General features: G+C 50.1%; 1 protein-coding gene across 18 annotated transcripts in view; it reads right to left on the minus strand.

Annotated features, from left to right (window-relative positions):
• Positions 1 to 22,805, minus strand: part of DNMT1 (DNA methyltransferase 1) — a 62,053-nt gene that overhangs the window by 17,560 nt on the left and 21,688 nt on the right. For 10 of the 18 annotated variants that reach the window (XM_001163764.4, XM_009434668.2, XM_512361.7 and 7 more), the window contains 16 exons: positions 22,599 to 22,683; positions 17,859 to 17,893; positions 16,125 to 16,212; positions 12,587 to 12,621; positions 11,934 to 12,015; positions 9,672 to 9,706; positions 9,304 to 9,349; positions 9,128 to 9,208; positions 8,944 to 9,053; positions 5,677 to 5,795; positions 5,114 to 5,206; positions 4,169 to 4,320; positions 3,850 to 4,037; positions 3,557 to 3,743; positions 1,026 to 1,123; positions 652 to 799 (listed from right to left, as the gene is read on the minus strand). In XM_001163764.4, the coding sequence (XP_001163764.2) occupies positions 652 to 799; positions 1,026 to 1,123; positions 3,557 to 3,743; positions 3,850 to 4,037; positions 4,169 to 4,320; positions 5,114 to 5,206; positions 5,677 to 5,795; positions 8,944 to 9,053; positions 9,128 to 9,208; positions 9,304 to 9,349; positions 9,672 to 9,706; positions 11,934 to 12,015; positions 12,587 to 12,621; positions 16,125 to 16,212; positions 17,859 to 17,893; positions 22,599 to 22,683 (1,582 nt within the window). Of the gene's footprint in view, positions 1 to 651; positions 800 to 1,025; positions 1,124 to 3,556; positions 3,744 to 3,849; positions 4,038 to 4,168; positions 4,321 to 5,113; positions 5,207 to 5,676; positions 5,796 to 8,943; positions 9,054 to 9,127; positions 9,209 to 9,303; positions 9,350 to 9,671; positions 9,707 to 11,933; positions 12,016 to 12,586; positions 12,622 to 16,118; positions 16,213 to 17,858; positions 17,894 to 22,598; positions 22,684 to 22,805 lie in introns of all 18 variants that reach the window. The other 8 variants (XM_063800535.1, XM_009434667.3, XM_009434666.5 and 5 more) reach the window with 1 other exon arrangement.

Genomic DNA, 22,805 nt, shown 5'->3' on the forward strand with positions numbered 1-22,805 from the left:
CCAAAAAGACCCACCCCACACCAGAGGGGGCTGTGACGGCTCTCTTGGAAACAAGCTATGAGGGGCCAGGCGCAGTGGCTCCTGCCTGTAATCCCAGCACTTTGGGAGGCTGAGGTGGGTGGATCACTTGAGGCCAGGAGTTCGAGAATGGCCTGGGCAACATGATGAAACCCCGTCTCTACTAAAAATACAAAAAAAGTTAGCCTGGCATGGTGGTGCACGCCTGTAATCTCAGCTACTCAGGAGGCTGGGGCAGGAGAATCGCTTGAACCTGGGAGGCAGAGGTTGCAGCAAGCTGAGATCGTGCCACTGCACTCCAGCCTGGGTGATAGAGCAAGTCTCCATCTTAAACAAAACAAAACAGAAAAACAAGCTATGAGGGCTCACCTGCCTGACGCCCCTAGAACTGTGTCAAATGCCCATTTTGGGACATTAGGAGAACTGAGCCTTGTGGCCACACAAAAATGCCTTGCCGGTACTGAGCCATGGAACATGGTCTCTTGGCCAGTCCCGCTCTTCTCAGGGGCAAACAGACAGGTTTCTTAGTGCCGGGGCTCAGGCTGCCTGAGAGGTCAGGTTGGCGAGATACTAGAGGGCAACCTGCTTATTGGGAACATGGCAGTGAGCTGACCGAGGGGCTCCAAGGGTTACCTTGACGGCTTCTCCGACCCAAGAGATGCGATTCTTGTTCTGTTTTTTCTTCTTCCCCTGGTGCATTTTTTTGGGTGACGGCATCTCTGGGATGTTATCATCGACTTCCTCATCGTCATCTGCCTCCTTCATGGCCATATTGGGACACCTGCAATGTCACTGGTTATACCTAAGGCCCCTTTTCTAAGTAAGACCAACCGGGGCTGTTTTCTTCATAACAGGGACAGGCCCTGAGACAATGCCTAACGAAGGAATCCTGGTGCTGTCCCACACATGCGGGCCCTTCTCCACAGTGCATCCGCCACCAGCTGGCAAGTCCTCTGCCACCAGCTGGCAAGTCCTCTGCCACAGGAGGAAGACTCGGCCTGACCTACCTCCGTTCTTGGCAAGCCTGCTTGCTCCGTCCACTGCCACCAAATTTAACCATGTCCTTGCAGGCTTTACATTTCCCACACTCAGGCTGCTGACACACCTAAAAAATGGCATTAAAAAGGCAAATCAGGGCTGGGCACAGTGGCTCATGCCTGTAATCCCAGTATTTCAGAAGGCCGAGGCAGGCAGATCACTTAAGGTCAGGAATTCCAGACCAGCCTGGCCAACGTGGTGAAACCCCATCTCTACTAAAAATACAAAGATTAGCCAGGCATGGTAGGGTGTGCCTGTAATCCCAGCTACTTGGGAGGCTGAGGCAGGAGAATTGCTTGAACCTGGGAGGTGGAGATTACAGTGAGCCAAGATCACACCACCACATTCCAGCCTGGACGACAAGAGTAAAACTCCATCTCAAAAAAAAAAAAAAAAAAAAAAAAAAAAAAAGGGCAAATCACACAGCCCTTACTAACAATGAGACAAATGATGCATTAAGACTTTTAGGTCTCAAAAAATTTAAAAAAAAAAAAAAAAGTGAGTCACACAGCCCTTAGCAACAATGAAACAAACGGTGAATTAAGACTTTTAGGCTGGGCATGGTGGCTCATGCCTGAACCAGTACATTGGGAGGCTGAAGCAGAGGTAGATGGATCACTTGAGTCCAAGAGTTCAAGACCAGCCTGGGCAACATATTAAGACCCCCAACTCTACAAAAAATTAAAATTGGCCAGGCGTGTGACAAATTCCTGCAGTCCCAGCAACTCAGGATGCTAAGGCGGGAGGACTGCTTGAGTTCAGGCATTCAAGACCAGCCTAGGCAACATGGCAAAATCCCATCTACAAAATGTTTTTTTTTTAATTAGCTGGGCATGGTGGCGTGCACCTGTGGTCCCAGCTACTTGGGAGGCTAAGGTGGGAAGATCACTTGAGCCCAGTAGGTTGAGAATGCAGTGAGCTACAATCATGCCACTGCATTCCAGACTGGGTGACAGAGCGAGACCCATCTCAGCAACAACAACAACAACAACAAAACCAAGACTTTTAAAAATGTGCCTATTTGGCTGGGTGCAGTGCCTCATGCCTCTAATCCCGGCAGTTTGGGATGCCAAGACAGGAGGACCACTTGAAGCCAGGAGTTTGAGACCAGGCAAGGCAACACAGCAGGACCCTGTCTCTACAAAAAAAAAAAAAAGCAATATTCAACCTTATTAGAAATATGGTAAGTGAGAGAAATAAAATTCCCTTCCCATTCTCCAGATGGGCAAAGGTTAAGAAGCCAGATAGGTGGTGTGAGGAAACAAGAACGCACACTGCTCAAATGATAAGTTGGTAGAACCATTTTGGAGAGCAATCTTCTAGATCAAAGTTAAGAATACACACCCCCAACCCAGCAACGCTACTTCTCAGCAGATACACTCGCGAGAAGCTTTGCTCAAGGATGCTGCCACATATTTACAATACTGAAGAGGTGCCTATCATTGAGGAGTAAGTTAGGATATTCATTTAACAAAATACTACAGAATATTTAAAACGAAATAACTAGATCTACCAGTATCAACACATAACGTTACACAAATAAAAACAAATGATTTTAGGGCTGGGCACAGTGGCTCACACCTGTAATCCCAGCACTTTGGGAGGCCGAGGTAGGTAGATCACTTAAGGTCAGGAGTTTAAGACCAGCCTGGCCAACATGGTGAAACCCCATCTCTACTAAAAATACAAAAAAAATTAGCCGGGTATGGTGGCGGGTGCCTATAATCGCAGCCACTCAGGAGGCTGAGGTGGGAGAACTGATTGAACCCGGGAGGCGGAGGTTACGGTGAGCTGAGATGGTGCCACTGCACTCTAGCCTGGGTGACAGAGAGAGACTGTCTCAAAAAAATTAAAAAAAAAAAAAAAGATTTTAGAAGTTATAAAACATTGGACACACGTGTGTTAACCAAGAAAAATAAAATAAAACCAAAATAACAATGGTGAGGACATGCAGGCTCCTGTTAAGAGATGCCAGCGGGGATCAAAAGCGAAGCCCTGAAGCCAGTCTTTATCCAAAAGAAAGTCAGGTAATAGGTATCAAAATAGTCCTGGTCTTTGGGTCATAGGACTAGGAAGTTAGTTCCTCCTGAGTGAAGTAAACATATATTTTAAAAACTCACAGAAAGGAACGCCTCCTGGGGGCCTCAAATCTAAGCTGGACAAAGTGCCCACTTAGATGTGAATACCCCCCTTAGCAGTCCAACAGGGGCCTTCAGACAGTGAGATGCAGGCACAGTAGAGCCACCCAGAAGCCAGGCTCTTCAATTAAGGACAGTGGCATTATCAGCAAAGCACCCAAGCATGCCTCTGTGGACATCTGTCCTATTGACGTTCAATGAAGCATGCAGGGTCCTCCCAGACCACTAACTAATTTCTGTCTCAGGGGTCACATTTGAGCAGCCAGAGTCTCAAGCCACAGAGAGAAAGATGGAGCAGTCCTCAGATCAGGCCAGAGGCTGGGCCACCTTAGGGGAGCGGGAGCCCCCACAGGTGAGATTACCTCACAGACGCCACATCGCCGGCGCTTAAAGGCGTTCTCCTTGTCTTCTCTGTCATCCTTTTCAATTTGTTCTGCGAAGAAAGTATCGAAGATCTGGTAGACCAGCTTGGTGGTGGTGGCTTTCGTGGGTCCCCTGTCCTTCTCCCTGGTAGAATGCCTGATGGTCTGCCGCCTTGCCTGGGCTCGCCTACGGGAGAGGTTCCAGCATCTCAGAGGACTGGGACAGAGGATGTGGGCCATGCTCTACCCTCCCCGGTCTCCAGTCTTCACTCTGGTCCCCGCCGCATCCTTACCTCTGTCCCAGCGTGACCCCAGCCAGCTTGATCAGGTCCCGCATGCAGGGCGTCAGGAAGATGGGCTGCTCGTCACTGTCCCCGGCCTCGTCATAACTCTCCACCTGCTCCACCACAAACTGCGCGTGTCGCAGGAGGGAGTCTTCTGTGAAGCGGTTCAAGTTGAGGCCAGAAGGAGGAACCGTGGTCTTGAAAGAGAACAGGTTTCTCTCATGCTTAAGCCAAACTGGCCTAAATCCAACTGAAGAACAGTGTCTGCTGGTTCTGAAGGCAAGTTTCCAGTGGGAATCCCGGATGCTGAGGACCCTCGATCTCTTACCTCGATCTTGTTGATCAGGTCCTCATAGGTCGAGTCGGAATTGCTCTGCAGGAACTCCACCACAATCTTGCTGATGTAGATCTTCTCCTGCATCAGCCCAAATATGGGCGCATACTCGGGACTGGGATCCATCAGAATGTATTCGGCAAATGCTGGGGTGAACAGAGGAGGTGTGGAAAAGGGGCTGGAATCCGATGGCGCCTACAGTGGCCACAGGGCATGGAGGAATCTACCAAACTCACCCAACAGTCTAAAAGTCATCCCGTACCCAAATGTCAGAAACATAGGGCACAACACATCATAGCTGGCTTGTTCTGAAGAAGCCTGTCTGAGCCAGCCAGAGAGCGAAGACTAGCTGAGTAGGCCTTCATTGAGCTCATCTCTGGTGTTTGGAATTCAGTCTGGGTTTGGGTTGCAAGAAGAAGACCTGCTCTTTTTTTTTTTGCAGGGGAGGACAGAGTCTTGCTCCGTCACCCAGGCTGGAGGGCAGTGGTGTGATCTCGGCTCACTGCAACCTCTGTCTCCTGGGTTCACGTGATTCTCCTGCCATAGCCTCCCAAGTAGCTGGGATTACAGGTATGCACCACCATGCGTGGCTAATTTTTGTATTTTTGGTAGAGAGGGGGTTTCACCATGTTGGCCAGGCTAGGCTGGTCTCGAATTCCTGGCCTCAAATGATCCCAACTCGGCCTCCCAAAGTGCCGGGATTACAGGTGTGAGCCACCATATCTGGCCAAGACCTGCTCTTACAACTGGAGAGTCAGTTCCAGAGCCAGTCATAACTAACACAAGAGGCTACCCCAGCTGAACCTGCTAAGGTTCCCAGTCACATGGCCTTCTGCAAGCCTGCTGAGAATTCCCACCAGAGCCCCGTCAGCCCCCAGGAAGGAGAACATGAAGGCCCCTTTCAGACCCCGGCCAGCCTATGATGGGCCACACACTTACAGGTGCTGAAGCCGATGAGCGCCTTTTCACCTCCATCAAAGCCAGTGATCCACCACTCATTTATGGGGCCAAGATTTTTGCCATTAACACCACCTAGAGCAGAAAAAGGAAATGGACTAAAGGCTCTGACTCACATCCCAAACCCAGGAGGCGCTCCAAGCGCCCACTCAGCAGACATCCCATCAGCCAGGTCGGGTGCTCCTCAGTCATCACAATGACTTGGCCTACAGCTGCTCCTGGCACAAAGTCTCACACCCTAACTTTAAGAGGCAGCAGCAACTCCAGCTGACTATTGCTTCATAAGTATGTTTTTTATTTATACATATATATAAGTACATATGTATACTATACATATAAGTATATATGTATACTATATATATATGCTATATATATTTTTTTAATAGAGGCGGGCTCTTGCTATGTTGTCCAGGCTCGTCTCAAACTCCCGGGCTCAAGTGATCCTCTGGCCTCAGACCCCCAAAGTGCTAGGATTACAGATGTGAGCCACCCTGCCTGGCTGTTTTTAAAGTGTGCCCCAAACATAATCCCGGACTATTCCTTACCTTCAAGAGACGGGTCATCATCATAGATTGGTTTTGCTGAACCAGAAAAGAAGAGTTCGATATTCTTCTCGATGAGGCCGGTGTCGATGGGACACAGGTGACCATGCTTACAGTACACACTAGACAGGAAACAAAGCACATGCTTACCAGCTAAGCCGTGAAGGCGGGTCTTCGTGCAGACTTCAGATCAGGCACGAGGCAATGAGAGAATGTACAAGTCTGACACTCTTTTTTTGTTTGTTTTTGAGACAGAGTCTTGCTCTATCCCTCAGGCTGGAGCGCAATGGCATAATCTTGGCTCACTGCAGCCTCCACCTCCCAGGTTCAAGTAATTCTCCTGCCTCAGCCTCCCGAGTAGCTGGGATTACAGGCCTGAACCACCACGCCCGGCTAATTGTTGTATTTTTAGTAGGGACGGGGTTTCACTATGTGTAGCAGGCTGGTCTCAAACTCTTTATCTCCAGTGATCTACCCACCTCAGCCTCCCAAACTGCTGGGATTATAGGCTGAACCACCATGCCTGGCCCCGACACTCATTTTTTGGTTGCGGGAACACTGGATTAAGACAGTGTTCTATCACCCGGAGTTTCTACCTTATTCTCCCACCTAAGCATCAAGTGTATGTGTGTCTGCAACAGCAATACCAAAAGATCAGTCAGACTTACAGTGCGGGAAATACCGGTTTCTAGAACACCTTCCACTATGCAGTGCAGCCACTAGCTCTATTCAGCTGCAGAACATTTCTGTCACTCAAATGTTAATAAAGCCTCATTCCCATCAAGTAGCAGTCACTCTCCAGTCTCCTCCCAACCGGCCCTCAGCCCCCAGCCCCCGGCAACCACCAATCTGCTTTCTATACCTATGAATTCACCTATTCAAGATACCTCATATGGTTAATTTTATATTATACGAGTTAGACCTCAATTTAGAAAATAAAGCAGGTTATAGAACAGTATGAAAAGGGATGTGGGAAGGAAGGACTTCTGCCTCCTTTTGGGCATAAATCTCAAACACCCGCGGCCCCACTGTCCAGATGCCCCTTGACATTCGGGAGCACGTTCTTTAGTGAAGACAGAGAGGCAAGATGTCAAACTCAAGGAAAAAGACATGAACTGGGTGTTCTGCTTACAAACCTGCTCATCTAGACAAGGACCACCCTTTCCCGGCCAAAGATGCTGGGCTATCCTCAGAGCCCCCATATGAAGTCTGCACAGGTCTCTGGAGAGCACCCTCCAACACACTCACCCAGCTTAGTGCCTTAGAAGCCAGAAAGGCTCAAACAAAACACTGCATACCTCCTGCGGAGCTCCCCTACTGCGTGCCAGGCATGGCAGACAGAATAGGTTGCAGCCCTGCCTCAGGATGTAAGGCCCAGAAGAAGAGACAGAGAGATGAAGACAGTGTGGATCAAGGGAGGGCCTACAGAAGAGGGGGTCCCGCTCCCCGCTGCGCAGGTGGGCTGGAGGCTCTCTCCACAGGGGAGACATGGGAGAGAAGCTCTAAGCCCCAGGCAGGGGCAGGACCCACTGGTTGGTAGGCCAGACCCCACCCATGACTGGCGTCTATCGCCAGTTTCAAGCCAAGTACAGCAGTATGGAGAGTACCTAAATAACTCAGGCAGTCCAGCTCCAGTGGACAGAAGGCATGTGACTTCTGGAAAGTGTCCTCCAGGCCACCATCCACCCTCCAGGAACGAATCTATGATAGATCTCAACTTAGGGAGGAAGCTGAGACACTCAGGACTCTGGCAGCCCCAGCCCCAGGCTCCCCCAAGCCTTTGTCCTGGTGAAGGCCAGAGTGAGGCCCTCGGGCATGGTTGCCAGCTCTGCCCACCACAGCACACCTCACTCACACCAGCAGGCAGAGGTGTGTGGCCCTGCTTTGGGCCAGGCCTGGGGGGGCTAGCGGTTGCTGGTGGACGCAACAGCATCTTGATCTAGATAGAAGGATCCCATAGAAGGAGAGGGAGGGGAACAACCATCAGCCAAGCACGGGGAACGTGTGGGTGCCCTCCCAGTGGGTGCAGGAACCGCTGCCTGGGGGTGCTTCCAACAGGGGCCCCCAAGGCACTTCCCCCTCCTCTTCACAGAGAGGGAAAATACCACCCAGGCCTAAAAGGAGGCAGGGCCGTTCCTGGAGCTGAGGCATTTCCCACGAAGAACAAGGTGAAGCCCTGGAGGGTAACTGCACCCGCAGGGAGAGGGAGCAAAATGGGGCTGGGGATGCCTGAGAGCACGGGGCCTCTGCCCACTCAAGAGCTGACGTGAGCCTCGGTGAAGGTACGGGCCGGACGCCAGGCACCTTCCCTCAGAGGACAGGAGAGTCAGTGCTGAGGCCTGCAAGGCCCTGTGTGGCCCAGCCCCAACCCAGCAACCACCACACCAGACTCACCATTCACCTTCCACAGCTGGCACAGGCCCCTCCGAGCCCTGGTAATGGTGTCCCCTTCTACCTAGGGTGCCCCACCCCGGCCATCCCCTCGGCCTCTTCTCTCACAGGCCACCAAGGTCTTTACTGAAAATCACTGCCTCTCCCGTCTTCACAGAACTTCCTCCTCCCACTTATTCTCTCTGCATGTCACCAGGCTTTTAAAATCTGTCATGGCTGTCACTACCCAACAGGTATCACCCATTTCTGGCTCCGTGAAGGCAGGACCTGAGCAGCTACATCCACAACACCTAGATCACTGGTACCTAGCACAGAGCAGGCCTTAATCTGAGCGTGTGACCCTCAGGATGTGGGCAGAATGGAGGGGTAATACGTGTAGTGTAAAAACCCAAAAACCAAACCAAAAATCAGCAAAGCTCTATTGTCCCTTCACCAGCTTTCCACGGTGGCTCTTTGAGACGGAGTCTTGCTCTGTCGCCCAGACTGGAATGCAGTGGCACCACCTCGGCTCACTGCAGCCTCCGCCTCCAGAGTTCAAGAAATTCTCCTGCCTAAGCCTCTCGAGTAGTTGGGATTACAGTCGCGTACCACCACACCTGGCTACTTTTTGTATTTTCGGTAGGTTTCGCCATGTTGGCCAGGCTGGTCTCGAACTCCTGACCTGAAGTGATCTGCTCACCTCGGCCTCCCAAAGTGCTAGGATTACAGGCATGAGCCACTGCGCCCAGCCCTCCACGGTGGCTCTTATCCACGAAGTGTTAGCTTAAGACATGTTGCAGGTCAGGCACTAAAAAACATCACCAGAATCGTGAGCCCGCAGGCACCTCTCGGGATGTGCCTCCTTCCACGAAGCAAACATGCACACGAAAGTGCACTTACCTGAAGCAGGTCAGTTTGTGCTGGGGAAGCGCCTCATAACTCTCAAAGCCAGACTCGTTGGCGTCAAAGATGGACAGCTTCTCATTTGTCAGCATCTGTGGCTCATCCACCTGAAGGACACGGGGCTGGTGAGCAGTGAGACAAGGGACGGGCAGAGGAAGGCTGGGAAGAGAGCTGTACGTACCGCGTCTGGTGGGTGCTGCCCATATTTGAGGTCAGGGTCGTCCAGGTACTGCCCACACTGAATGCACTTGGGAGGGTGGGTCTGTGGGAGCAGGAACACAGATGATGGCACTCAGAGAGCGGCTCCCAGCCGCCTCGTGAGCGCCGCCACCAGCTTTATTCCCAGCAGATGTTTACCTTGGAGTTCACGACTGTTTTGGCGCGAGCCATTTTTTTCTCCGTTCTGGGGGGAAAAAAAAAAAATCACAAGATCGTTTGTTTAATTGTTTCAGAAAATATCAAAATCGCCCCTGTGAGGTTTCTGCCTGAGGTGCCTGTGGCACAGGGAGGCACCGGCTGTGGCGGTGAGGCCCAGGCGTGTGGTCACAGTGGCTCTTCACCGCAGGGGCATCCTGCCTGACGCACCTTGGTCCTATGTTCACCAACCCGATCCAAAATGAGCCTAAGGTTGCTCTGGCAATTACTAAAACCCCTTCCCTTTTGTTCTAGAACCATCATTTTAACATTACCATCTGCTTTGGATAATGTCAAGAATAAATTCTTACGGTTCTTTGGGGGTCGTTTTGCGTCTCTTCTCCTCCTACACAGGGAAAACAAAAGAGAATTAAAGGCTAAGAGAGTGTTTTACACCCAGATAGTGCTTCGGTGTTAAGAACTTTGTATAAGTGATTATCATAAAACAGAGAGAAGGGGAGGGAGGCAGTGAGAGGGCCAGCAGGTGAACTCTGACTCACTCTACCATCTAAAGTCATAGAATACAAAATCTTATAGTCAGGCCCAGCACAGTGGCTCATGCCTGTAATCCCAGCACTTTGGGAGGCCAAGGCACACAGATGAGTGGAGGTCAGGAGGTCCAGACCAGCCTGGCCAACATGGCGAAATCACGTCTCTACCAAAAATACAAAGATTAGCCAGGAGGGCACTTGTAATCTCAGATACTCAGAAGGCTGAGGCAGAAGAACTGCTTGAACCCGGGACGTAGAGGTTGCAGTAAGCAGAGATCATGCCACAGCATTCCAGCCTGGGCGACAGAGTGAGTGAGACTCCATCTCAAAATAAATGAATAAATAAATCTCATAACCAAAGACTTCCTGAAAAGATTTAGAGGAGAAGCCAATTTTTTAAAACCTTAGCTTTCCTGTGTAAGTGGACACCTCAAGGTAAACAAATAATTGGCCAGGCACAGGGCCGGGCGCGATGGCTCACGCCTGTAATCCCAGCACTTTGGGAGACCGAGGCGGATGGATCACGAGGTCAAGAGATTGAGACCATCCTCGCCAAGATGGTGAAACCCTGTCTCTACTAAAAATACAAAAATTAGTTGGGCGCAGTGGCGCATGCCTGTAGTCCCAGCTACTCAGGAGGCTGAGGCAGGAGAATAGCTTGAACCAGGGAGACAGAGGTTGCAGTGAGCCAATGTCGCTCCACTGCACTCCAGCCTGGCGGCAGAGCGACACTCTGTCTCAAAAAATAAATAAATAAGTAAATAAATAAATAAATAAATAACTGGCCAGGCACAGTGGCCCATGCCTGTAATCCCAGCACTTGAAGAAGCCCAGGTGGGAGGACTGCTTGAGCACAGGAGCTCAAGACCAGCCTGGGCAACACAGTAAAACCCTGTCTCTACAAAAATAGAAAGTTAACTGGGTGTAGTGCCATCTGCCTGTAGTCCCAGCTACCTTGAAGGCCCAGGTGGGAGGATTGCTTCAGCCCAGGAGTTTGAGGCTATGGTAGCTATGACTGTACCACTGCACTCCAGCCTCGACAAGAGTGAGACCCTGTCTCAAAAATAAATACTAAAATGTAAAGGTAAGCAAACAATTGATGAGGGGGTATACAGACTGAGTCATGTCCCCTGCAAAATTCATATGTTAAGACTAACCTGCTATGTGACTGTATTTGGATGTAGAGTCTTTAAGGAGACAATTATGGTTAAATGAGGTAATAAAGGTGGGGCCCCATCCAATAAGACCAACGTCCTTGTATTTTTTGTTGTTGGTTTTGAGACAGAGTCTTGCTGTGTCCCCAGCCTGGAGTGCAATGGTGTGATCTCGGCTCACTGCAACCTCTACCTCCTGGGTTCAAGTGACTCTCCTGCCTCAGCTTCCCAAGCAGCTGGGATTACAGGCCCCTATCACCACAACTGGCTAATTTTTGTATTTTTAGTAGAGACAGGGTTTCACCATGTTGTCCAGGCTGGTTTCAAACTCCTGACCTCAGGTGATGCGCCTGCCTTGGCCTCCCAAAGTGCTGGGAAGACAGGCGTGAGCCACTGTGCCCAGCATTTTTTTTTTTTTTTGAGACAGAGTCTTGCTCTGTTGTCCAGGCAGGAGTACAGTGGCACGGTCTCAGCTCACAGCAACCTCCGCCTCCTGGGTTCAAGCAATTCTCGTGCCTCAGGCTTCCAAGCAGCTGGGACTACAGGCATATGCCACCACGCCCAGCTAATTTTGCTGTGTCCCCAGCCTGGAGTGTGATCTCGGCTCACTACAACCTCCACCTCCCAGGCTCAAGCGATTCTCCTATCTCAGCCTCTCGAGTAGCTGGCACTACGGGCGTGCACCACCGTGCCCAGCTAATTTTTGTATTTTTAGTAGAGACAGGGTTTCACCATATTGGTCAGGCTGGTCTTGAACTCCTGACCTCATGTGATTCACCTGCCTCAGCCTCTCAAAGTGCTGGGATTACAGGCGTGAGCCACCACGCCCAGTCTTCTTTTTCCTAAGACCAGCCTGGGCAACATGGCGAAACCCCATCTTGGGAAAAAAAAAAAAAAAAAAAGAAAGAAAGAAAAGTGAGACCTTTACCTTTTCATCCTCGTCTTTTTCATCAGAAATCTGTGGATTTACTTTTTCAGGTTCTTTTTCTTCGGGCCTCCGTTTGGCAGCTCTGCAGCGTGAACAGATACACAGCAAGTAGCAGCTTAGAAACACTAACCACATCGCCAATTCGCACGGAAAGTGACAAACTAATGCCTCCTCATGGGAAAGCAAGATACCCATGGGAGCTCTATAGGCACACTGCCAGCTTGTCATCCCGAGACGAGGCCTTCAGAGGCCCCAGGGTCCCCACACATCTACATCACCACAGGTTTCTAGAACAGGCTTTTTTTTTTTTTTTGGAGATAGAGTTTCACTCTTGTTGTCCAGGCTGGAGTGCAGTGGCGCAATCTTGGCTCACTGCAACCTCCACCTCCTGGCTTCTAGCAGTTCTGCCTCAGCCTTCCGAGTAGCTGGGATTATAGGCACCCGCCACCACACCCAGCTAATTTTTGTATTTTTAGTACAGACAGGGTTCCACCATGTTGGCCAGGCTGGTCTCGAACTCCTGACCTCAGGTGATTCACCCACCTCAGCCTCCCAAAGTGCTGGGATTACAGGTGCAAGCCACCACACCTGGCCTAGAACAGGCTTTCTACTGATCCAGATGACACAAAAGCACAAGCATTTTAAACACTTACAGATCTTTGGGTTGACTTCTGTGCTTCTTCTCATCCTGACAGAAAAATAAGGGGGAGGTAGAGAGATAAAGAAGGGAAAAAATTAGTTTCTGAGCCAGAGTGAGATAAAATGCAAACACTGAAGTTACAGGTTAGGGATCCCAGCACTGTGGAGCTGGAAGACAGGCAGGCCTGGGCAGATCTACCGGGTAGACACGAGGCTTCACTTTCCCTCACTTAATTCCCCACCTGAAACTAACAAGAGGGCACTAAAGAACCTCCTAGACCAGGGCTTGGCAAACTGTTTTTGTAAGAGCCAGAGGATCAGTATTTTCAGCTTTGCTGACCACGTGGTCTGTGTCAGGATGATCATCTCTGCTATGGTAGCACAAAAGCACCCACAGGCAAAATGTAAATGAGAAAGTGTGGCTCTGTTCCAATAAAACTTTATTTACAGGCTGTGTGCAGTGGCATGTGCCTGTAAACCCAGCACTTTGGGAGGCTAAGGCAGGAGGCTTGATGCCAGGAGTTCGAGGCCAGCCTGGGCAACATGCTGAGACCCCATCTCTGCAAAACATACTATATATATATATGACACAGGCTGGTCAGCTCGGGGGGCCCTGCACCGGGGCCAACAGCTCCTAAGGGCTGACACAAGCTCCTCCCCAGGTTCAGAGGACAGGCTGCCTCTCCTGTCTTCACTGCAGGAAGCCCAGAGGGCATTTACTACTCCAGGACTCAAGGTCTTCAGGAACACCATCAATACCCCATCTGAATGTTGGTCAGAGATGCCAGTGGTTTAATACAAAAAGCAGCATATATATATGGTTAATATATATATATATGGAGAGAGAGAGAGAGATTAATTCACTCTTGTTGCCCAGGCTGGAGTGCAATGGTATGATCTTGGCTCACCTCTGCCTCTCAGGTTCAAACGATTCTCCTGCCTCGGCCTCTCTAGTAGCTGGGATTACAGGCATTCGCCACCACACCCAGCTAATTTTGTATTTTTAGTAGAGCTGGGGTTTCACCATGTTGGTCAGGCTGATTTCAAACTCCTGACTTCAGGTGATCCGCCCACCTCAGCGTCCCAAAATGCTGGGATTATAGGCGTGAGACACCGCGCCTGTCTTACAAAAAATAAGTTTAAAAAGTAGACATCCATGGCGGTACATGCCTATAGTGCCAGCTACTTGGGAGGCTGAGGTGGGAGAATCACTTGAACCCAGGAGACTGCAGTGAGCTATGATAGCACCACTGCACTCCTGCACTCTAGCCTGGGAAACAGAGCAAGATCCTGTCTCAAAAAAAAAAAAAAAAGGCCGGGCGCGGTGGCTCACGCCTGTAATCCCAGCAGTTTGGGAGGCCGAGGCGGGCGGATCACGAGGTCAGCAGATCGAGACCATCCTGGCTAACACGGTGAGACCCCATCTCTACTAACAATACAAAAAATTAGCCGGGCGTGGTAGCGGGCGCCTGTAGTCCCAGCTACTCAGGAGGCTGAGGCAGGAGAATGGCGTGAACCCGGGAGGCGGAGCTTGCAGTGAGCCGAGATCGCGCCACTGCACTCCAGCCTGGGTGACAGAGCGAGACTCCGTCTCAAAAAAAAAACAAAAAAACAAACACGCCGGGCGTGGTGCCTCACACACATAATCCCAGCACCTTGGGAGGCTGAGGCAGGTGGATTGTTTGAGATCAGGAGTTAGAGACCAGCCTGGCCAACATGATGAATCCGTCTCTACTAAAAATATAAAAATTAGCTAGGCATAGTAGCACACGCCTGTAATCCCAGCTACTCAGGAGGTTGAGACAGGAGAATCACTTGAACCTGGGAGGTGGAGGTTGCAGTGATTCGAGATCACACCATTGCATGACAGAGAGAGACTGTCTTAAAAAAAAAAAAAAAAAAAAAAAAAGAGAGAACAAACCAAACAGACTGAATGCAATGGTTCGTGCCTGTAATCCTACCACTCCGCCACTTTGGGGGACTGAGATAGGTGGATAACTCGAGTCCAGGAGTTTGACTGAGACCAGCCTGGGCAACATGGCAAAACCCTATCTCTACAAAAAAATTAAAAAAAAAATTAGCTGGACATGGTGGTGCCTGCCTATAGTCCCAGCTACTTGGGAGGCTGAGGTGGGAAGATCACCTGAGCCTGGAAGGTTGAGTCTACAGTGAACCGTGATTGCACCATTGCATTCCAGCCTGGGTGACAAAGCAAGACCCTGTCTCTTGGGATGGGGGACAGTGGCTCTTAGAGCTTTGGGAGGCAGAGACGGCACCTCCTGTGCAAGGGGCCCCCTGGGGTGGAGCAGCCAACAATCCTTGTTCTCTGGGCACTGCTTTTATTATTATTACTATATTATTTTCTTGAGACAGAGTCTCGCTCTGTTGCCCAGGCTGGAGTGCAGCGGCATAATCTTGGCTCACTGCAACCTCTGTCTCCTGGGTTCAAGTGATTCTCCTACCTCAGCCTCCCAAGTAGCTGGGATTAGAGGCACATGCCACCATGCCCGGCTAATTTTTATATTTTTAGGTGACACCGGATTTCACCATGTTGGCCTGGCTGGTCTCAAACTCCTGACCTCAAGTGATCCACCCACCTCAGCCTCCCAAAGTGCTGGGATTACAGTAGTGAGCCACCATGCCCAGCCCTCACATCCCTTTCTACCGTGAGGCAAAAGTGCTGGCAGTGTGAGCTCAGGCCCCTGCCAGTTTCCAATAGAGGGCAGGGAGTAATGTGACTACTCCAGTCTAAAGGAGTGCTGACAGTAAGGTGACCAACATTTGGACAGAAGAGGTGAGGGATGGGAGGCTGGAGGCAATACCAAAGGCTCCCCTGCTATGGGGTGAGGATGGAAGCCCATTGGCGACCAGGTCAGAAGTGAGGGTGCTTGTCACCCAGCAAGCCCGTGACCTTGGGCTCCACTCTCTAGATCGTAACAGGCGGAAACCCAGAGACCCTCTTGGGGTCTTCGGCGTCTCTTAGATAGGGACCCGCCGCCCCCCACCGATGACCTAGCTCCCTTCCCTAGAGTTCACGCAGGAGGGCCTGCAGGCAACCTGGCCATCCTGTACTTTGACAGAGGCCCAGCGGTTTTCCACATGATGCTTTAGGGTTTAAACGCATGCACTTGGCTAAACTAGACTGGGGAGGCTGGCAGGGGGAGAGCTAGACTCAGAACGTAGGAGGCTGGGAAAGAATCAAGGTGTGGCTGACATGTGCGTCGGAGCTGACTGTGTGTCAAGGCTTCTCAGCAGTGAGGCCTCAGCAGAGGATGCTTCATGCACATCTCAGCCCAGGCTCACACAGACCCTCTCTAGTGTGAAAGACAGAGGACAACTGAGTGTTCACCAGGCATCCAGCACAGGCATCCAGCCACAAATCCCGGCCCCCAAAAGGAGGAAAAGGTGACCTTCCCAGAGTCTGGATGGCCCCATGGAGCCTGGGTGGATGGGGCTGGACTTGAACCCAGAGCCCCACCCTGCGCACTCCCGCCCAAGCAAACAGGAGCAGAAGAATGAGGGGGAGTTCAGAAACAAATAACCCGCCTTTACTTTCTCGTCTCCATCTTCGTCCTCGTCAGCCTGCACGCCTGCCCTGGCTTCTCTGTCCGGCTCCTCCTTCAGTTTCTGTTTGGGTGTTCTGTCACAGAAGACAACACACACACAGGCTGGTCAGCTCGGGGGGGCCCTGCACCGGAGCCAACAGCTCCTAAGGGCTGACACAAGCTCCTCCCCAGGTTCAGAGGACAGGCTGCCTCTCCTGTCTTCACTGCAGGAAGCCCAGAGGGCATTTACTACTCCAGGACTCAAGGTCTTCAGGAACACCATCAATACCCCATCTGAATGTTGGTCAGAGATGCCAGTGGTTTAATACAAAAAGCAGACAAAGGGATGTCATGATTTCCGTGGCCTGATGGGAATCCAGCCTGCGGTGGAGGAAGACCCATGTCTGGCCTGCCTAGGTTGAGAGCTGGGCTGATGTGCGATCAGCGTCAGTCAGTGACCGTGGACAGCTGACTGCACACAGGGGTCCGAGTCTTCACCTCCCACTCTGCCAGGGCCCTGCCGCTCAGGTGGGGTATTCTGCCCACCTCTGGATTCAGGCTCAGTCTCAAAATTTGCTTCAGCTAATTGTTTTCTTTTTCTTTTTTCCTTTTTTTTTTTTTCTTGAGGCAGAGTCTCGCTCTATCACCTAGCCTGGAGTGCAGTGATGTGATCTCGGCTCACTGCAACCACCGCCTCCCGGGTTCAAGTGATTCTCCTGCCTCAGTCTCCAAGTAGCTGGGACCACAGGCATGCACCACCACACCCAGCTAATTTTTTGTATTTTTATTAGAGACGGGGTTTCACCATGTTGGCCAGGCTGATCTTGAACTCCTGACCTCAAGTGATCCACCCGCCTCAGCCTCTCAAAATGCTGAGATTATAGGCACGAGCTACTGCACCTGGCCCAACTTTTTTCAACAGAGGTTTGAAAAAGTGCTACTTTTCATTTCTGCCCTTGTGGTCTGGCACAGCCACAAGCGTGTACCCAGCCTGGCCAAATTGCGGAGGCAGAGCTGGGTCAGCCCAGCCATCCCCACTAAGCCAGCTCAAGATCAGCCGACAGCCACCAAGCTGTAGACAAGTGAGCTTGAAAAATGCTCACTGTTCTAGGCCTCTGGCCTTGGAGCCATTTGTCACACAGCATTTTCACAGTGAAAGGTAAGTGACACAGCTGCTCACTTGATGGCCTTTCACTACCACATGACACACAGCTGTGTGACCAACCCTGAGAAGGGCCCTGGGGTTGGGAGGAGAAATCGAAGCTAACTTCACCCCGTAATCCCAGCACTTTGGGAGGCTGAGGCAGGTGGGTCACGTGAGGTCAGGAGTTCAAGACCAGCCTGACCAATATGGTGAAACCCTGTCTCTACTAAAAATACAAAAATTAGTTGGGCATGGTGGTACAGGCCCATACTCCCAGCTACTCGGGAGGCTGAGACAGGAGAATTGCTTGAGCCCAGGAGGTGGGGGTTGCAGTGAGCTGGGATTGCACCACTGTACTCCAGCCTGGGTGACACAGCAAGACTCCGTCTCAAAATTAAATTAAATTAAATTAAAGTTAAAAAAGTTAACTTCAGCCTTCATTTCAGGGTGGTCTCACCTTTCACAAGCAGAACTTGCCCACATAAGAGACATATGATTAGTGCCCACTGTTCCACACCAACCCGTTATTTTACCAAGATACTTATGTTAGCAATTCAGTTTCACAACAAAGCACAAAGGCAGGTTCGCTGCACTTACGGTTCTTTGGTTTGACTTCGGAGTCTCTTTTCTTCCTAAGTTGCAGGGAAAAAAGACAAGTTAATTTTTTCCATTTGGTTTGGATCTTTCTATTAAAGTGTCCTATGGAAATAAAACACCTGAACTGATTCTAGAGTCCAGTGGTGGGAGTAAAGACTGTCTACCAGTGGGCACAGTAGCTCACGCCTGTAATCTCAGAACTTTGGAAGGCTGAGGTGGGAGGATCACTTGTGCCAGGTGTTCAAGACAGCAATTTTCTTTTCTTCTTCAGTGGGGTAAGTAGACAGGAAATGAAACTTAGAAAGGAGATACTACAACACTGCAGTTTAAGTATTTTTACTTCAAAATTCCTCTACTACTTGTCATCAATAAGTGTTGATAGCCTCACAGAAAGTAACTTTATTATAAATCTCTACTTCCGATATTAAAGGAATGAAATAGGATGGCCCAATCTGAAAAGTAGCTCCAACTGAGACACAACAACACATCCTCTGAGACTGCATTTATTCATTTATTTATTTATGAGACGGAGTCTCACTCTGTTACCCAGGCTGGAGAGCAGTGGTGTACTCTTGGCTCACTGTAACCTCCAACTCCCAGGTTCAAACAATTCTCCTGCTTCAGCCTCCCAAGTAGCTGGGTTTACAGGCACACACCACCATGACCAGCTAATTTTTGTATTTTTAGTAGAGACGGGGTTTCATCACGTTGGCCAGACTGGTCTTGAATTCAAGTGATCCATCTGCCTTGGTCTCCCAAAGTGCTGGCATTACAGGCGTGAGCCACCATGCCCAGCCTGAGGCTGCATTTAAAGAACCAGACACATCTTGCCAGAGAATCAGGCAAGTCAAATCCAACCCTCAGAAACTCCACACGTGGTAGTCTGTGAAGAGATCGCAAAGGTCAGGAATATTAAGAAACACTTTGCAGCTGGGCACGGTGGCTCACTACTGTAATCCCAGCACTTTGGGAGGCCGAGATGGGCGGATCACGAGGTCAGGAGATCGAGACCATCCTGGCTAACACAGTGAAACCCCGTCTCTACTAAAAATACAAAAAAAAAAAAAAAAAATTAGCCGGGCGTGGTGGCGGGCGCCTGCAGTCCCAGCTACTCGGGAGGCGGAGGCAGGAGAATGGCGTGAACTCGGGAGGCGGAGCTTGCAGTGAACCGAGATCGCGCCACTGCACTCCAGCCTGGGCGACAAGAGCGAGATTCCGTCTCAAAAAATAAATAAGTAAATAAATAAATAACCCCGTCTCTACTAAAAATACAAAAAAAAATTAGCCTGGCGTGGTGGCAGGTGCCTGTAGTCCCAGCTACTCGGGAGGCTGAGGCAGGAGAATGGTGTGAACCTGGGAAGCGGAGCTTGAAGTGAGCGGAGATCGCACCACTGCACTACAGCCTGGGCGACAGAGTGAGACTCCGTCTCAAATAAAAATAAAAATAAACGCTTTGCAAATCTTCCTACTACAAGAAGAAATCCTGAGAGTATGCTTACAGGTGAGGGATTTCGATCTTGCCCCAGGTTCCTTCTTTGGAAGGTGGTGGTTGAACTAGCCCGTTAGGACTGCTTGTTCTGAAACAAATTCGAGGTATGCACTGACTGCAACTGCTGTCTAATTTAACTAGGATCAGGGTAGGAAAGGTGATCAATGAAAGACCGGCCTCGGCCGGGCGTGGTGTTTCACCCGTGTAATCCTGGACTTTGGGAGGCTGAGGTGGGTGGATCACCTGAGGTCAGGAGTTCCAGACCAGCCTGGCCAACACGACAAAACCCTGTCTCTACTAAAAATACAAAAATTAGGCGGACAGGGTGGCGGGCGCCTATAATCCCAGCTACTGGAGAGGCTGAGGCAGAAGAATCGCTGGAACCCAGGGGGTGGAGGTTGTAGTGAGCTAAAATTGCGCCACTTCACTCCAGCCTGAGCGAAAGAGCAAAATTCCATCTCAATAAAAAAAAAAAGAAAAAAAGCAAGAAAGACCAACCTGAAGTTACCGAATGGTTCAAAAATTATTGTACAGCGGCCAGATGCGGTGGCTCACGCCTGTAATCCCAGCACTTTGGGAGGCCGAGGCGGGTGGATCACCTGAGGTCAGGAGTTCGAGACCAGCCTAGCCAACATGGTGAACCCCTGTCTCTACTAAAAGTACAAAAAGTTAATTAGCTGGGCGTGGTAGCGGAAGCCTGTAATCCCAGCTACTCGGGAGGCTAAGGCAGGAGAATTTGTTTGAACGCAGGAGACAGAGGTTGCAGTGAGCCGAGATCACACCACTGCACTGCAGCCTGGGCAACTAGAACAAAACTCCGTTTCAAAAAACAAAAAAAATTATTGTACATTTTAGTTGATTCCCCAATGGACAGCCATCCTTTACTAAGCTCCCAAGTAAGGCACTCGTCACCTACCTAAGTTGGTAAGAAACTTCTAGTCATCTTTTTTTTGTTTGTTTTGTTTGTTTGTTTGTTTGTTTGTTTTTTTAAGACCAGTCTCACTTTATCATCCAGGCTGGATTGCAGTGGGACAATCATGGCTCACTGTATCCTCAGCCTCCTGAGCTCAAGTGATCTTCCTGCCTCAGCCTCCTGAGAAGCTGGAACTACAGGCACACTGCCTGTTGTAAGCTCCACCACATCCAGCTGATTTTTGTATTTTTTGCAGAGACGGGGTCTCACTACATTGCCCAGGCTGGCCCCGAACTCCTGAGCTCAAGCGATCCACCCACCTCGGCCTCCCAAAATGCTAGAATTACAGGCATGAGCCACCACGCCCGGCCCTCAGTCATCTTATTAAAAAACAAAACAAACAGAAAGAAAACAGGACCCAACATCTGTATTGCATAGAACCTTAGACTCAGATTTTACAAAGAAGATGAGGGACTGGGGAAAGAGCTGGTCTGACTTCAGAGAGGAGAATACAACTTTATGTCTGGATGATGCTAAAGAATTTTAGCACCTCCTACATCTGAAAATTAGATCTTCACCAAGATCTCGTCAGCCAGAGAAGGTGGTTGAGGTGACAGACTGAAACTGACTAGTTGATTTAAGTAGCATAGGTTGGCCAGTGTGGTGGCTCGTGCCTGTAATCCCAGCACTTTGATGGCTGAGGCAGGTGGACCGTTCGAGGTCAGGAGTTTGAGACCAGCCTGGCCAACATGGTGAAACCCCGTCTCTACTAAAAACACAAAAATTGGCTAGGCGCGGTGGTTCACGCCTGTAATCCCAGCACTTTGGGAGGCCGAGATGGGAGGATCATGAGGTCAGGAGATCAAGACCATCCTGGCTAACGTGGTGAAACCCCGTCTCTACTAAAAATACAAAAAATTAGCCGGGCATGGTGGCAGGCGCCTGTGGTCCCAGCTACTCGGGAGGCTGAGGCAGAAGAATGGTGCGAACCCAGGAGGTGGAGCTTGCAGTGAGCGGAGATCGAGCCACTGCACTTCAGCCTGGGCGACAGAGCGAGACTCCGTCTCAGATAAATAAATAAATAAATAAATAAATAAAAACACAAAAATTAGCCAGATGTGGTGGCAGGCGCCTGTAGCCCCAGCTACTTGGGAGGCTGGGACATGAGAATTACTTGAACCCGGGAGGCGGAGGTTGCAATGAGCCAAGATCGCACCTCTGCACTCCAGCCTGGGTGACAGAGCGGGAGACTGTCTCAAAAAAAAAAAAAATTAAATTAAATTAAATAAATACCACAAATAAGTAGCAAAGATCCTCGCTATGACAACCTCATAACCCACCTTCCATGTAGAGAACTACAAAAAAATAAGTTTGAAAAGTATTTTAGGCTGGGTGTGGTGGCTCACGCCTATAATCCCAGCACTTTGGGAGGCCAAGGCAGGTAGATCACCTGAGACTGGGAGTTCAAGACCAGCCTGATCAACATGGAGAAACCCCATCTTTACTAAAAATACAAAATTAGCTGGCTGTGGTGGCAGGCACCTGTAATCCCAGCTACTCAGGAGGCTGAGGCACAAGAACCCGGGAGGCAGAGGTTGCGGTGAGACAAGATCACACCACTGCATTCCAGCCTGGGCAACAGAGCAAGACTCCGTCTCAAAAAAAAAAAAAAAAAAAAAAAGTTTTAGCACCTCCTACGTCTGAAAATTAGATCTTCACAAAGATCTCATCAGCCAGAGAAGCAAGAAGGCGAGGTGACAAACTGAAGCTCTGTGACTAGTTGATTAAGTGGCATAGGATTATAGGCTCATGCCTGTAATCCTAGCATTTTGGTGGCTGAGGCAGGTGGATCATTCGAGGTCAGGAGTTCAAGATCAGCCTGGCCAACACAGTGAAACCCCATCTCCACTAAAATTAGCCGAGTATGGTGGCGGGCGCCAGTAGTCCCAGTGACTCAGGAGGCTGGGACACGAGAATCACTTGAACCTGGGAGGCAGAGGTTGCAACGAGCCGAGATCGCACCTCTGTACTCATTCCAGCCTGGGTGACAGAGTGGGAGACTGTCTCAAAAATAAATAAATAAATAAAATAAAATAAAATATCACAAATAAGTAGCAAGGGTCCTCACAATCACAACCTCATAACCCACCTTTCATGTAGAGACCACGAGAAAACAAGTTTGAAAGGTGTTCAGCCAAAGTCAAAGGCATTTCGATCACTGGCAAAACCCATCTTGTTCTTCCACGTTCCCCACCCCCTGTCCCCACGTCCTGGAAGGAAATTGGGACCATATAGGATTAAGGGAGAATTAACAAACTTAGAGGTGATAGAGCTTTACTTTTTCATCTCTTTCTTCTTCCTTTTCAGTGCGCGTTCCTGATTTTGCTCTTTCAGGTTCTTCTGCAGGAAGCGGTCTAGCAACTCTGTCAAGCAAAATAACACAGACCCCAAGTATGAGTGCCAGGAGCTTCCCCAAAGAAGCAGTTTTCATAAAGCTCCTCCTTCCCCCAAAAGCAATCTTCATTATCTCAGGAGCCCTGACAGA

Source organism: Pan troglodytes, chromosome 20, assembly GCF_028858775.2.
Source record: "Pan troglodytes isolate AG18354 chromosome 20, NHGRI_mPanTro3-v2.0_pri, whole genome shotgun sequence".
Classification (NCBI taxonomy): domain Eukaryota; kingdom Metazoa; phylum Chordata; class Mammalia; order Primates; family Hominidae; genus Pan; species Pan troglodytes.